The following is a 16,856-nucleotide window of genomic DNA, read 5'->3' as shown; positions in this document are numbered from 1 at the left end:
GTTCCTCAGACAACTTGGAATAGAACCACCATTTGATCCCTCCTTGGTTTATACCCAAAGGACTTAAAATCAGCATACTACAGTGATGCAGCCACATTAATGTTTATAGCAGCTCAATTCACAATATCTAATCTGTGGAACCAACCTATGGGTTCTTCAAGAGATGAATGTATAAAGAAAATGTGGCACATGTATGTGCAATGAAATGTTACTCAGTCTTAAAGAAGAATAAAATTATGGCATTTGCTGGTAAATTGATGGAGTTTGAGAAAATCATACTAAGCAAAATAAACCAATTCCAAAAATTAAAGGCCAAATGTTTTCTCTGATATGTGGATGCTAATTCACAATAAGGGTGGTGGGGCTTGGGAGGAATAGAGATACTTGGATTAGACAGAGGGGAATAAAGGAAGGGGAGGTGAAATTGGGTAGGAAGGATAATAGAATGAATTAAAAATTATTACCCTATGTACATGTATGTCTACATGACCAGTGTTATTTTACATCATATACAACCAAAAGAATGAGGTATGATGTATTCTATTGTCATGTATTTCTAATTAAAACAAATTTAAAAAATTACAAAAACTCTGAAGTTAAGAAAACTGTATAAAAATACTTTAGATTGCTCTGCTAATTGTCTCAAATGAGGTTTTATTTTTATTTCTTTTCATTAATTATTTAATTTTATTTGTTACCATTATTTACTAATATGTTTATTTTAGTATTTATAATTATTTGTATTTTTTGGATTGAACCCAGAGGTGATTTACCACTGAGCTACATCCCCAGTACTTTCCATTTTTAATTTGGAAACAAAGTTTCACCAAGATGTTGACCACCTTGTGTAGTTGCCGAGGCTGACCTCAAACTTGCTGTCCTCCTACCTCAGCCTCCCATGTTGCTGGAATTGCATATATGCATACCAGTGGCTGGCAGAAATGAGGTTTTGAACATGTTATTTTATTCTCCAATGTCAAGAATCAATGCCTCTACCCTACTTTATTACTGAATCTAAACATTGCTGCAAAAGTGGACAGGTAATATGGCAAAGTTTTTGAAGATTTGAATGTCAAAATCAGAGGCCTAGATACAATACCTTATTTGCCAATCAAATCCCTGATCAACTTCTCTGGACAAAACAAGTGAGTTCTCTGAAATCCTAAGGATGAGAGCAACTATTCTAACAACATCTATGATGATACACACACACGCACACACACACACACACACACACACACACACAAACATACACATGGAAAATTATAGGCAATGTGGGCAAAGTCACAGATCGGACTATCATAAGTGGATCTTATAAATTTAAAAGTTAAATTCCTGACAATCACAAAAACATGCCACATCACATGTCCTTGAGTTACAAAAATTCTGGGGTGTTTTAAATAGGGATTGCTTTAAACCATGAGAATGTATTCAGTAACAAAAAGTTACAGGACACATATTCTGCAACATTCCATTATAGAGGATGTGATGAGATGATTAAGAGCTCAGAAAAGTAGTTGAGAGAGGATTTTGGATGTTTTGCAAGAAAATTAGGGGAGTATGGTGTGACCCCCAAATCACATGAAAATGTAAATGTCTTAGTAAAAAAAGAGGGATATAATTTTTGTGAAAACCAGGATATATCAAGATGAAAGTCATTGATAAAATTTATAAGAGCATCTTCAGTCACTGAGGAAAGGTGACACTGGAGGGGAAGCTTCCCCTTAAAATAAAAACTGGGATGTCAGAAATTAGTTACAGTGAGAATAGAAAAGGAGAAATCAGAAGTGAGAAATCAGGAAGGAAAAATAGAGAGAAAAGATGCTTTGTCTCAGACAAGGTTATTTTGTAAAAGAGTAGATATTAAAAAGAAAACATAATTATGGCTCTTATAAAATAAAATCTATGGAAGATTTTATTTGTCTGAATTTTAGAGAGAAATCAGTAAGATATTATGGTTAGTTCAGCAGGAACGCAAAGTACTACACATTTTTAGTCTAATAAGACTACCGACATGAATTAAGAATGGCTAAAAGACTCACACTATTGGTAAACACACACAGGGGAACAGTCACTTGCATTTCCCTGGAAATAATCTGCATTTCTATGGAAAGACTGCATTGCCATGGCTATTATTTTCTATACATTAACTTCTGTGTCTACAGAATTATAAATTACACTCCACAAGTTCAGCGGGATACAAGTAACCTCAATGGAAGAGCTACTCAGTACATTTCCCAAACCCAAAGGACTCAGACAATTTTTCCTGTAGTTTTTAGAGTGACATGAGTGATCCAGCAGAGACAGGAAGACTGATGAAGAGATGTCCCTGCAAGGTGACAGGGATGAGCTCCTGTGCACAAATAAACAGCTTAAAGATAGACATTTCTGTTATTGATTGGGCTCCCACTTATGTTCCCTATATTTTAATGATTCATCTTTAAGACATTTACTCTATGAATAAAAATAAGAAATGTATGTTTTAATTTTGAAATTTTATTTTTAGTAATAAAGTTACAACTGCTTAAACAGAGGCAAAATGCTATTGTACACCAGAACGAGATCTTCCCCTTTGGTCTGGGATGCTGGCCTTTGCCATGTGTGCCACTTGGGCCTCCTCACAAGTCTCAGGAGAGTATGAAACTGTTCTTTTTTTCTTCATCCATCTTTCTTGGGACTAATGACACGTTAACTAACTCAGGCTGACTCCTTACTCCCTGGCGAGTGGGCTAGATGATAAATTGGACCACCATCAGGGATTGGTTAACAACAGTTCTGCGAACGAGATCAGCTCATGCTTTCCATATAGTCCTATGGGACCCTCACCTGTGTGAACCCCCCTTGCCTTGCTGACCTTTAAGCTGATTGGTTCCTGCCTAGCCTCCAACCTACATAAAACCTGTGTGACTTCCTCAATAAACAAGATTCCTGCTGTGCCTTGTGCGCTGTCAGACCTCCCGGCTCTGGTGTGTTTCCTTTGCCCCCGACACTCATCATCCTGCTCGGCCCCGTATTCTCCTCAGGCAGGCCCTGAGAAGGTACATCAGACCTTGCTGCCCAACAGGGATCAACAACTGGTGCCCTGTGTGAGGAAGATGAAGTCACCAACAGGCCAATCAGACTCTGGGTGAGTGTACTCCCATAAAATATAGGACAGTCCAATTCCAAGTCTGACCCCTCCCTTGACTCCCTTAGGATTCTCCTTAGAAGTAGAGGATTGGAACTCTCAGATAGCCAGGCATTTCAGACCTGGAAGGCCCTCACTAAGGCATCCCCTTGTCTGCCTGAAGCAAACTCATTTGACTGGTCCACATGGGATCGTGTAGAACAACTTGTTAGGAAGAGGGAAATCAGTTTAGGGGAGGTTACCCCATTGAGAGTCTGCCCTACATTATCCACCCTTAAGGACTGCTTCTCTCCAGGACCTCCCAAAGGGGGCTCCAAGGTTCCCCCCAAAGAGCTGCTGCCTCTGGATGGTGGGAAATCTTCCCAGCAGCCATTTTATGATACTGGGAGAGAACTCACTGACTCTAACCTCCCCACTCCCTGTATGGCCTTCCCGGTAAATGCTAAAATGTTAGTATGGGAAGGAATGACTACCAATCACAAATTGGCCTGTTCAGGGATGAAAGATTGCTCCATGGGAAGGTGGATTGTGGCTACCAAAGATATTGGCACATAGCTTCCGCAAGCGAGTGGGAGATGGAAAGGGATTCCTTATCTTCAAGTCTCTTCTTTCTTGCACTTCTATACTCTTCCTGAAAACTCAAATGCCTCCTACTTCTCCCCCTCAATCCCTCCTCCTTCTCCAACTTTGACTCAGCTGTTTCTGCTTCCATTCCCCGGCCCAGCCCATCTAGTCCTATGCTGGTGTGGAAAGAATGAAAAAGAAAAAGAACGAATGAAAGAAACATAATTATGATTAATTTTAAGAAAGGATCTAAAATAACTTGACGTTCAGTAGTCTATCTTACGATTATTTATAAACACTATGTCAATATTGAAGTTTACCCAATCATATTCATTAAATTCACATTATGTTAACACTGTGCTATTTTCTATTTATTTCTTTACTGAAGTATTTGTGGGCATCCCAACTTCATTTGCTGCTGCACTATGAACTTAAAGAGGAAAAAGTGTAGGAACTGAATACCAACCTGTCATCACCCTCCCATGACATTTGGGTATTTCACAACACTTCATGGATTCATCATTTCATTCTTAATTCTGCAATGTTGTCTTGGTGCAGATGAGGAAAACGAGGCTTGGAAAGACTGACAATCAGCTGTAGGATCGCATTGGTCAGTTCATTCTTCATTCTTCCTGGTTTCTACTTCTCTGCACTGCCACTGTACTTAGTTCCTGTTCAGTGACTGCTTAATAACCTTTATTTCTTCATTTTATGATTTAATTTTCTTAAGAGTTTTCATTACCATCATCACTGGCAAGAAAATCATTTAACTATAATGATACTTCTCACTATAGTTGCTACTTTCTATTTTGAAAAGGAATGTCACATCATTTAAAAAATGTCTTGGACAAATTTAGCTTTTATTTTATCTAATTATGTGAATGAGAGTCATGTTTTTGATTTTCAATATAAGATTGAAATATTTTTAAATAACTACAAGTAAAAATGAGTAAAATGCACAATTAGTTTGACCACCAATTTTAAATTTACACAAAAAAGTTTGTAAAAATGAGACATAATAAATAAGAAACATCATATTTTCAGTAAATCAATACTACTTAATATGATGATTCTATGATATCAAGTTAATTAGTGCATTTTACACTATGGGGATCAGGATTTTCATTTATCACTTTAATTTCTGTTTTGTTTATTTTCACAGATATTAAATTTATTTGTGAAATACACATACCCAACTTAATACATGGAAGTCCAGAGAAACATCTCAGAATTCATTCTTCTGGGGCTTTCTGATGACAAGAATGTGCAAATATTTTGCTTTTTACTGTTCTTACTCTGTTTTGTTGCCCTACTGGTAGGAAACTCTCTGATTCTCATTTCCATTCTATGTAGCCCTCTTTTCCACCAACCCATGTACTATTTCCTTAGCCAGTTATCATTTCTGGATATCTGCTATACTTCCAGTGTTACACCCAAATTGATTAGTGACCTGCTGCAGGGAACCAAAACCATTACCTATGATTATTGTATGTTCCAGGTCTTTACCATGCACTTCTTTGGCAGCATTGAGATCTTCATTATTACAACCATGGCCTTTGATCGCTACGTTGCCATCTGCAGACCTCTCCACTACATGATGATCATGAACAGGACAAAATGCAACTTCCTAATTTTAGCTGCCTGGGTTGGTGGGGCTGCCCATTCTTTTCCTCAATTATCTATGACAATGCACTTGCCTTTCTGTGGTCCAAATGAAATTGATCACTACTTTTGTGATATTTTTCCTTTGCTAAAAATTGCCTGTACTGATACCTACATGACCGGTGTCCTTGTACTTGTCAGTTCAGGAGCGATCTTACTGGTTATATTTGTTATACTATTTCTCTCTTATGCCATTATTTTACTCACTTTAAGGAATCACTCAGTAGAAGGAAGACACAAAGCCCTCTCTACCTGTGCATCTCATATCTCCGTGGTAGTCTTGTTTTTTGGGCCTGCAATCTTTTCCTACCTTAGGCCCCCTACTGCTTTCCCTGAGGATAAAGTGCTTGCTTTATTTTACACAATCATTGCTCCCATGTTCAATCCCTTGATATACACTTTGAGAAATACTGAGATGAAAAATGCAATGAGAAAAGTTTGGCCTCATATTCTGTTCTCAAAGGAAACATATAGTTAATTTAAAGATTATCAGCTGTTTACTTATAATAGAAAAAAGACCAGATGTCAATTAAGTAGCTAGAAACTCATAGCTCTTAAACAGAGTGAATGACAACAATAGGACATAGGCATTTAAAGTAAAGAGTAATGCAATTTTAATTGAACCTAAAACAATATTGAAATCTTGATTTTTGTGAACTTTTGAGATTACACAGGTATACTTGTGTACATAAGAAAACATTTCAGTCAGAGCAGGTAAGGTGATGCTTGAGCAGTAAGTTATATTATAAATAAGATTTAGGGCTGGGGATATAGCTCAGTTGGTAGAGTGCTTGCCCCACAAGCACAAGGCCCTGGGTTCATTCCCCAGCACTGCAAAAAAAAAAAAAAAAAAAAAAAAAAAAAAAAAAAGTAAATATGATTTAAATGGTATTTTTTTTTAAATATAAACATTGGTTTTGGAAAGTAAAATGATGCATATTTCATAGTGATAGGAATATTGAAACATTATTAAAATGCTAATTTTAAGTTTAGGGTATTCACATAAACATTATGTAGTGGTATTTAGAAATCAGCTTGACAACAACAAAATCAGCACAGTAGAAATTGTTATACCATAGATCCATGGTTTCAAATATCCTGAATTTCCAGTGAAAGAACAAGAATAACTAGTGAAAGGAAGGAGTCAATTGCAAATACTGAAAATATTGTTACATGAATTGTACCTATTGTCCCAAATGAGTAGCATTTCCCATAAAACCTAAGGAACTTTTTTTATAAAATGTGTTTTTCTGCCTATTTATGCCTAATAAGGAAACAAATGGCTAGGCATTGGGTCTAATCCAAGAAACTTTCCTGCTACTATGTAAGAAAAAAAAAATAACAGACAAAAATGCATTAGAAACACACAAATTAATTTTTAAAATATGCAAATTATCTTATAGTTAATTTATTTATAGTATACTTCTTTGTAACTCTTCCAATCTGAAGGAATCAGATTTGTCATTCATTATTTCAGTGGACAAACCACCTTTAAAAAAAAAACAAACAATAAATACAGGCAAAGGATTATTACTTAATGTTAATATGCAGTGGGTCATCAAGACATAAAAAGACATGCAAGAAACTTTATATGCATATTGTTAGTCAATGAAATCAGTTTCAAAGTGCTGTGCATATTTAAAGTATATATAGGAAATCTCTGTACCTTCCACTGAATTTGGTTCTGAAAAATAAATGCATTTGTTAAAACAAGTTGATTCACAATAATAATAAGCAAATCTTCCTGTAAATATAAAAAGACTACTGAGTGATTTTTCTAGAGACACCAGAAGTAAATTTCATCAAACTTGTTTCTGCATCGAAAAGTGCTCCTTAGGAAAATAAGATACTATTATGGAGAAGGACTGCATTATAGGATCATATGAAAAAGGAAAATAATTGAGATCCTGAAGACTTTTAGAATATGGAAACACTTTATAGGAATTTAAAACAATTCTGGAGGTATGGTAAAATCAGGATAAAAGCAGAGAAAAAAGAAGGGAGATAAAATGATATGGAGGTCTTCTAAAGAAATTTTACAAATTCCTAACACATTTGCTTCTAAATATGATGAAGTTTTCTGCTCTTAAAATTATAAAAAAGTTTGGAAAAGCATACATTGAAATGAACTCCATTATTACCAATTAGGATTTCATAGTGTATGAAAGAGAAAATTGTTCCTTCATGTTTAGGAGAGTGAGTCACAAAAAGCAACAACAAAAAAAATCCACATGCTTTTTTTCTTGCAAAATATATTAAAATATTTTTAAGAACAAATCATAGTATTTTCTCTATTTTACTATATATGTTATTCTCACAAATTGAGAACATTCACTTATGTCATTAATAGTTCAAAAGTGATGTCTGAATGGCCAAAAATTTATGCTAAACCTCCATGTGCCTATCTGAGAAAGAAATCCTTTTAGCTCTTAGTTTCCATTAATGACTTTCAACTTATTCATTTTCTGCATTAAGTAATTACTAATATTATAATTATTCTATTCTCCCATGTCTTGTAAATCTCATAAACTGTCTTAGTTCTGTGTCTTTGTTCTCAACTCCCAATTGTCTTCCCTGGTCCAGGCACTTGTCTTTTTCCAGCAGAATTGCTGCCTTTGCATCTATACAGATCTCCTGATTTAGTCACTCCTACCTCAGAACTAGGGTGAAATCCAGGGAAGATGCAGAGGCAGTGATATTTTCCTTTAGAACCAGGCACTGTTGTGCTGATGTTTGACCTATCAGAATCTTTCATATCCATTAATGTTTTATTACTCCTGCAACCTTAAAATCTTGTGGAATATCAGGAAGAAAATTCTATTCATTCCAGAAAAAAATTATCTCTAGCAATAATTCATGCAATTTATTATCATTTACTTTTGAACATAAGGAACCATGTAATCTTATTAACAGCATATGACTAAACAGTATATTGAATACACACTCAAAGTTATAGAATTGACATAATCTAATTGCTAAGTATTTTAAAATTGTATCTGTTTATACTTTATGTATTTATTTATTTTCCATTCTTTTACATAGTGCCGGATATCTCTGTCAAATATATTTAAAATGTTGACCCATGTTTTGCTCAGTAGTAAGACACAAAGCACTTAAGACATATTTATGTTTGCAAATGTGCAATCTTAGAAGTAATATTCATTATCCTGTGATATTTTCATAAGCTTAAGCATCTACCATCAGCAACTTGCTTTAAAGGAATCATTTGTCCAGCACATGGACACTTACATAATATGGGCAGATTATATAAACTTCAGAGTTGATGAGATCATCCAACTAGAAGAAGAGAGAAGTATTTAATGGGCCCAGAGGAAACATGGAAGGTGAAAACTGGCTGTGAGTGACACAGTTTTACTAATACAGCAATAAATCTTCTGTAGTGGGACATAAATAAAATGTTTAAATTAAAGGTATTGTGTTCCACCTATCTTTTGTGTAATCGTGGGTCCATGAAATCATTACACCTATGTTCATTTACACATTTATTATGGAGTTCAAAATTTTTGAGGTATGAAAAGCAATACTACATGTGAAAAAAGAACATTTAGAACAAAATATTTGGAGATATACTTTGTTAACAGCACATAGAAATCCAAGTTGTGGATCCAGGGCAGACTTTGATATTTAAGAATGGAGCCAGAAAAATGAGCAGAGCAAACTAAAGTTTGTCAATGTCCTGTTTCCTTCCAATGAAATATGGTAGAAAAGACACAGTCTTGCTCTCAGTAAAGAAATTTCTACCTCAGTTTAGAGTTACTTTCAGAGACAAGCACCAAGTTACAAAGAGACATTTGTACTTCCCTCTTCTCAACAATAGATATCCTCAAATACTGAGGGAACCAAACACCTGTGCTTCTTTCACTAGGTTACTATTAATAACAGAACTCCTGCACTTGGTAGTGGACAGGTAATGTTGCAAAGTTTTTTAAAGATTTGAACATCAAAGTCAGAGGTTTAGATACAATTTCTTATTGACTAGCCTGATTAACTTCTCTGGAAAACACATGCAAATTCTGTGAAATCCCAATAATGAAAGCAACTACTATGGCAACATATATGATACCTAATCTAATCTAATCTAATCTAATCTAATCTAATCTAATTTATAGGTATGTATATGTGTATATACTTGGAACATTATATGGATTATGTCCAGAGTCACATAGTGGACTATCATAAATGGATCTTTTGTGTTGGAAAGTTAACTTCCTGACAATTACAAAACACCAACCACATCACATGTCCTCTGGACCACTCTCAATGAGATCATATGCTAATCACAGTGGCTTTAGTGAATGAGTTAGTGGAAACAAAGAGGAAGAGTCTTAGAACCTGCACCACACACACATACATACTACACAGTATATATACAAACACACTACACAGAATACACACGTCCATATATAAAATGTATATGTGCACATACATATACATAATATACAAAATATACATACAATATATATCTTGAACTTTCTGTGAGTGAGGGTAATGATTTTTTCTATCCAATTTTGGTGTTGTGAACCCAGTTCAGTTTATGGCTCATTTTACAGTTATAACATCAGACTGTGATCTAAAAATAGTAAAACTTACTTTGCTTATGACTCAGTTTTTCTTCTACATTCCTTCAAGTCTGTATATAATAAAGTTAGTAAGGAAATATTTGTATTAACATTGAGGTAATTGATTCTCCTCTAATACACACAAATTCATACTTCAAACTTAGTTGACTGTAGACAAGAAGACTTGATGAAATCAATTTATAGAATAGCTTATTTCCTACAAAATAGTGTTTTCTTAAAAGATCATGGAAAGCTATTAGGTACATTATGGATTTGATACAGTAATGAAGCTCCATATGCAGAGGATAACCCAAGCCTCTAGGGGTTTCTTGACTTGTTCATCTCTTAAGTAGCCAAAACAGGACCCTGTGCTCTCTGTGATCGTTGGATTATTTGAAATAATGATACAGCCACTTACAGTCACTGCAAGAGTTGTTTGAATCATCAATCCAAGATCAAATCTCTTCTAAATTCTTGCTCTACCGTGTTTTTCATGAGGTTTTCGTCCTTATGTTTACAATATGACTATTGCAGGGTTGAGGACCACAGGAAAGAAGGAAGAAAAAGAAAAGGAAACAAAAGTTAATAAGGAAGTAAAAATTTCCCAAAATTCTATGACAAACTATTTTTTAGGTTCCATTGACTTACAGGTGTGCCAGACAGCTACTAAGTCTAAGGAAGACTGGTGAATTGCCTGCACAAACAAACTCAGGATTCTGATAGTAGTAAAAAATTGGTTGAAAATTGAATGAACTGCTAAAAACATCTATAGTAGTTTGTGTAATATGAACACTAAAAAAGGGTTTGCTTGCTTAGAAAACTGCATCATAAAATATTGGTTTGGGCATAAATATGAGTAATTTTCTGGTTATCATTATATTCTCAATGTTCTATAATAAATGTTACTTTTATTAAATAAAAATGAATATAAATATAATGTCTTGTATGAGAATATGCTCTTATTTTAGGTAATATTGCATGTTTGAAATTTTTGTCAGTGTATTTATTTAACTATTTATGCCTTCTTGAATATTTATTGACTGATTTACAACATGCCAAACATTACTCTAAAGGGTAAAAACATCACTGATTCTCTGCCTTCATTGAGATTGTTGTTTTAATTGACAGAACTACATAAAGTAACTGTATAACACATAATATATTAGATACTATAAATTCATGGTGAACAAGTGTTAATGTAAATGTGTTTGGAAATTTTAATATTGGTTGAACAGAATAGAATTGTATAGTTGACTTTGAGTAAAAAGCTCAGCAAATAAATTGACTAGCCAAGAAAATATACCTGGAAGATGAAACCTCCAGGGCAAGCCACAAAGAGGACATTTAGGAAATTGAGCAGACCAAGGATGGTGGTCAGAATGCATGAGATAGAAAATAGCAGGACCAGACAGTGTAGAGGCAAGGGGCATCCAAACAATGTGCAGCATTCTGGGGCTTAGACCTTGATGGGACTGAACTTTTTCAGTTTAAAACAAAAGGCAAAGAGACAAGCTCAGAAGGGAGCATGAACAGGAAGTATTACATTAGTCAGTGAGCAGTGATGTATGTGTAAGTTGGAAGAAGTGATCTGAGTGAAGCTACAAGAATTCTGGAGTCCTCTAATATTGGGAGTACTTCAAACCATGAGAGTGTATGCAGTTCCCAAAATTTAAAGGACACGGCACTCTGCAACATTCCATTATAGAGAATGTGATGAGATAATCAAGAGCCCAGAAAGGGAATTGAGAGAGGAAATTCAGGAGAATTAGGAGAGTATGGTGCGACCCCCATAATCAAGTGAAATGCCTTCGTGAAATAGGAGGAATCATTTTCATGAAAACCTTGAGATATCAAGATGACAGTCAGTGATAGTCTTCATAAAGAGCAGCTTCAGTCACTGAGGAGAGGTAAAAGTGGAGGGGAAGATTTCCCCTTAAAATAAACCTGAGATGACAGAAATTAGAAACCATGAGAATGGAAGAGGAGAAATCAGAAGTGAGGAAAGAGGGACGGCAAAGTAGAGACAAAAGATATTTTGTCTCAGAGAAGTTTATTTTGCAAAATAGTAAATTTTAAAAGGAAAACATAATTATGACACTTATACAAATAAAATATATGAAAGAGGGTATTTAAGTCAGAGTTTCAGGTAGACATCAATAAGATATCATAGTTAGTTTAGAAGGAACACAAAATACCACACATTTTTAATCTGATAAGAAATGCCAACATGAATTGAGAATGGCTAAAAGACCCACACAACTGGTAAACACACACAGGGAAACAGTCACTTGCATTTCCCTGGAAATAGTCTGCACTGCTATGGACAGATTGACACGGCTGTTATATTCTATACATTAACTTCTGTGTCCACAGAATTATTGATTACTCTCCACAAGTTCAGTGGAATATGAATAACCTCAATGGAAGATCTATTCTACATTTCCCAAACTGCAAAGACTCAGACCATTTGTCCTTCAGTTTTTAGGTAACTATCACGATCCAGCAGAGAGAGGAAAACTGATGAACAGGTGTCCCTGTGAGGTGAAAAGGATGAACTTCAGTGTACAAACAGCTTAAAGATAGAAATTTCTGTTATTGATTGGGCTTCCCACTTTTGCTCCGTGTTTTTAAATAATACCTTTTAAAAACATTTATTCTAAGAATAAAAATAAGATAGAAATGTCTGTTTTAATTTTGAAATTTTATTTGTAATAATAAAGTTACAACTTCATAAAGGAGGCAAAATGATTATTGTACATCAGAACGTGATCCTCCCCTTTTGAGCAGTGAAGCTGATCTTTGCCTTGTGTGCTGCTCGGGCTTATTCTGGAGTCTCAGGATTGTATGTGTTTTCCTTTTTATATGCTTCAGCCATCATAGCAACTCTTAACAAATGCCATTTTATTTAGTGTTCCTTCTGTTTATGCCTGAAAATAAATTCCTGGCAATTAATTAAATATTACTGAAATTTTATAAGAACTTCTTTCCTCCACAATCCCAACCAACTTTGAGTAATCCCTTATATTAGATCAATTTGCTTCAGGTGACATTCAATTGTCACAAGCAAAACATTTTACTTTTACCATGACAAAAACAAAACGCAACAGTGCACCCATCTAGTTCAAGTGATATTTTCCAAGAGAAAACTTCTAATTTCACTTGTAACAGAAACCTAGTGAAAACATATGAGTGTTCCTTAATTTTTTTTTCTTTCTGTTCATGCACATGCTCCTGGTCTTGTTGAGGAAAGCCATCATCTAATCGTAACTTTTCTGATCATAGCAGTGCATGAGGAAATGAAATAAATTATGTGTACTAAGCAAGTTCTATGTTATAGGCAGGACTTTAACACATCACATGCCAATCCTCCACAAGATGGAGGATTGTGTTATATAAGATCATGTTGACCACTACGTGCATGGTTAGTAATCAGATCTTCATCCAGAACCTGAGCGCTCAAACAATACACTGGTACCAATTCTTGGTACTAGAATTGGCCAGAAAGGTGCAATTGACTTAAATATGAGCAGAGTTAGGAGAGGAAGTGCCTTAGAACAAAACATGGAGTTTTCTTGATGTCTTTGGAAAAAACTTTGGTCTTGGCAAACATGAGAATCTCAAGAATGCTGCTGGTTATAAGAGTAAAAGATGAGTGTTTGGGGATATATTGTTGTGTCCCAGATCTTTGAGAATATTCTCTGAGTATGAGAGAGTGAAAGTATGAATGTGGGTTACTTTTAAATTACTTTTGGAGGCTGAAACTGGCTTCATTGAATACAGTCATCCATAATACTGGATGATAAGTATCATCAGTGTTCATTTGGGTTGCAAACTGCCTTGTCTACTCTGCTGCCAAATATCAACATTAATCACACAACCACCAAATGAAACAGAAGAGAGGCAATATGTACCAAAAAACCCTGTAAAAAAAAAGAAAAGTACAGCAGAGATGAGTCCTACATACATCCAGAGAACAATAAACTTTTTCTGAAATAGAGACCTACACATAAGCTTGCTAGGTAGAAGACATTGCCAAACTTTATGCATTTTAAAGGTTTCAAGGTAGCAATAACATCTTCAAGAAGCTGGGTGGTGAAATGCAGGGAAGTCTCTCAGTCTATTTCCTTTACTTCTCATGATACGGCCCCATACTTTTTTTATGGCATTCTTCATCTCCATGTTTCTTAGTGTGTAAATCAGAGGATTGAGCATGGGGGCAATGATAGTGTAAAAGAGGGCAAATACTTTGTCTTCTGGTAAAGTAGTTGCTGGTTGAATATAAATAAACAGTAAAGGAGCAAAAAAAAAAAAAAAGGACAACCACAGTGATATGTGAACTGCAAGGTAGAGATGGCTTTGTGGCGATTCTGCAGAGTAAGACCTGACAGTAGATAGGAAAACAGCATAAGATATCAGCACGACCACAAAAATCACCATGCCCATCAGTCCAGAATTGGCAATGACCAAGAAACCACTCTTGTTTGTGTCAGTGCTGGCCAGTTTGAGCAAAGGATACACATCACAGAAGTAGTGATCTATTTCATTGAGGTCACAGTAGGGTAAGAAGACAGCCAGGAGAAACTGACGAAAGGAATGCAGGAATGACCCAGCACAGTAGGCAGCAATCATGGCATTACACTTCTGCCTGCCTATGATGACTGTGTAGTGCTGGGGTTTGCAGATGGCCACAAAGCTGTCATAGGCCATCCTTGTGAGGATGAAGATCTCGATGCCCCCAAAGAAGTGCATGGAAAAGAACTGTGTCATGCATCCAGTATAGGAAATGGACTTCTTGGTCAATAGCGAGTCCATGATGAGCTTGGGGGTAACAGTGGAAGTGTAGCAAAGATCTGAGTGTGACAGGTAGCTCAGGAAGAAATACATGGGCTGGTTAATGAGCTGACTACAGCTGATGGAGATCATGACTAGCAGGTTTCCAGTCAAAATTGCAATGTAACAAAGTAAAAACAGAAAAAAGCAGAGAATGCCTATTTGCTTTTTCTGAGAAAGTCCTAAAAGAATAAATTCTGTGATGTTATTCTTATATTCCATGATCCAGAGCAGGTTGTGGTCACCTGTAATTAGATGAATCATGATTATTGGGCTACATTTAAATATGTTGATAGATCATATGGCCCTCCAGGTAGAAGCAGAGTATGCTGGAAATGATTTAAAAGTTGAAGAAAATGGAAAATTCATTCTTATTTATGAAGAATTTCCTACAGTCTTTTCTCACTTTGTTGAAAATACTAATTATTACTAAATATCTTATATAACTGAGATGAAGACTAGCATTGCAGAATAATGGAGAACATCTAACAGTTTTATCCCCATGTATTATGAAACATAAATGGATATTAAATACCAATAGAATGATAGAATTGACACTTTTAGTGGGGAAAAAATCAGATCAGAGATTTGCTCTCCTATTTGTTATTGAGGAAATATCTACAAAAAGAAACATTGAGCTAAAATACTATAGAAATACAAATATTTGAAGAATAATATGTAGGTAATATTTTAAGTGAGAAACTCCCTTCTGTATATTCTATTTAAAAATATGCATAGAAAATCAACAATTTGAGATATTTGGGATCATGAGGAATATGTACATGACTTCTCTTGTGTTTAACCTATAAATTTGTTTAAACTTCTAGATCTACTTAATTTATAAGTAAAGAACTGTTTTTCATATTCAACTAAAACCATCATGAGAGGAATATTATCTTCATTTTCAAAGCATATTAGAATAATAATGTATATTTGGCATTCAACTAGGTATTTGAAAACAATAATAGCAATTTTACTTTGCATTTTAATCTTACCTGATGTCTTCACTCCTCACACAAAAATAAACTTATTTTAATTGGTGTACATAAGCGTTCCAGCTTTTCCTCATCAACCATCCTGAGAATGCTTACTCCTTTCAGCCCTTACATGACTAGTGCAGGAATCTTAGGCTGGTTCTTTCCTGCTCCTTCCATTATTTTTACCTCCTCCTTATCACTGTCACAAAGTAATGCAAGTTCAAGTGTGTTCATGTCTCTGTGGCTATAAAAAGGCTTAGGGTAAAGAACTTGCTTACTATTTATAGAATTTCAAATGGGATCAATGGACAAAGGAAGAACTATTGAAAATCAATATGTTGATCATTCACTTAATCACACCAGTCACTCTCTAAGATCAGCTATATAAGACAAATGATCAGCACTAATGCAATTACATTTTACTTTAAGTACTATAAGTCTTTTCCCTTTCAGTAAAGTTACCATTCAAATTTGTGTATAAAAAGTGAAAAAAATCAATCCCTCCAGAGTATGAAAGTCAGTATTAACTGTGAGAAAATTATCTTTTGGCAATCATTACCCACAATAATCAGGAGAGGGGCTCTTATAGTGTTCAAGTGAGACATTTCAATCAATTAACTATTGCACTGTAAGCTTTTAAATTAATAACAAAAATGTAAAATAATTTAGTCGGGCTCTAACTTCTCCCCAAAGTTACATCCTTCTGATTTAGTAAAAATGACTGCAAGTTAAATTTTTCATTTCAGTGTAGTCTTTTTCTCATGTGTAATTTACTGCATGAGTTTGACCAATTCACTTTTTTCTCAGGCCTTTGACCTGACCTGTATACTAATATTCTGCCTGACCTATCGGTTGCAGTTCTCTGATATTCTTTATCAAGTAACAGACAAAATGTGCTTTAAAATATCGTGCAAATGTCATTAGGTTTATGTCTTTCCAGGCCCAAACTGGAAAACAGATAAGCAAAAAATTATCCCCATAACTAACTAAGGACTTTGATAATGCAGGTTATTGTTTTTGATATTTCAGACAAAACACAAAAATATTTACAGTGATAATCACATATATGTATTCAACTCAGTTTATTAGAAAGCAGAGAATGTTAAAAGGAGCTAT

At 35.0% G+C, this 16,856-nt stretch overlaps 1 protein-coding gene and 1 pseudogene across 1 annotated transcript; one reads left to right on the top strand and one right to left on the bottom strand.

The window, feature by feature from the left end:
* The first annotated feature begins 4,895 nt into the window (after nucleotides 1–4,895).
* LOC124960515 (olfactory receptor 4P4-like) lies at nucleotides 4,896–5,831 on the top strand. The gene has a single exon (XM_047519333.1). It carries the CDS (start codon nucleotides 4,896–4,898, stop codon nucleotides 5,829–5,831), a length of 936 nt encoding a protein of 311 aa, XP_047375289.1.
* Nucleotides 5,832–14,010: 8,179 nt separating this feature from the next.
* Nucleotides 14,011–14,985, bottom strand: LOC124959359 (olfactory receptor 4P4-like; annotated as a pseudogene).
* Between the last annotated feature and the right edge of the window lie 1,871 nt (nucleotides 14,986–16,856).

Source organism: Sciurus carolinensis, chromosome 11, assembly GCF_902686445.1.
Source record: "Sciurus carolinensis chromosome 11, mSciCar1.2, whole genome shotgun sequence".
Taxonomy (NCBI): Eukaryota; Metazoa; Chordata; class Mammalia; order Rodentia; family Sciuridae; genus Sciurus; species Sciurus carolinensis.
This window is presented reverse-complemented; position numbering and strand designations above follow the sequence as displayed.

What these genes read in the sequence shown, in the direction of transcription:
- LOC124960515 (XM_047519333.1), top strand. Translation starts at nt 4,896, where the DNA reads ATGGAAGTCCAGAGAAACATCTCAGAATTCATTCTTCTGGGGCTTTCT.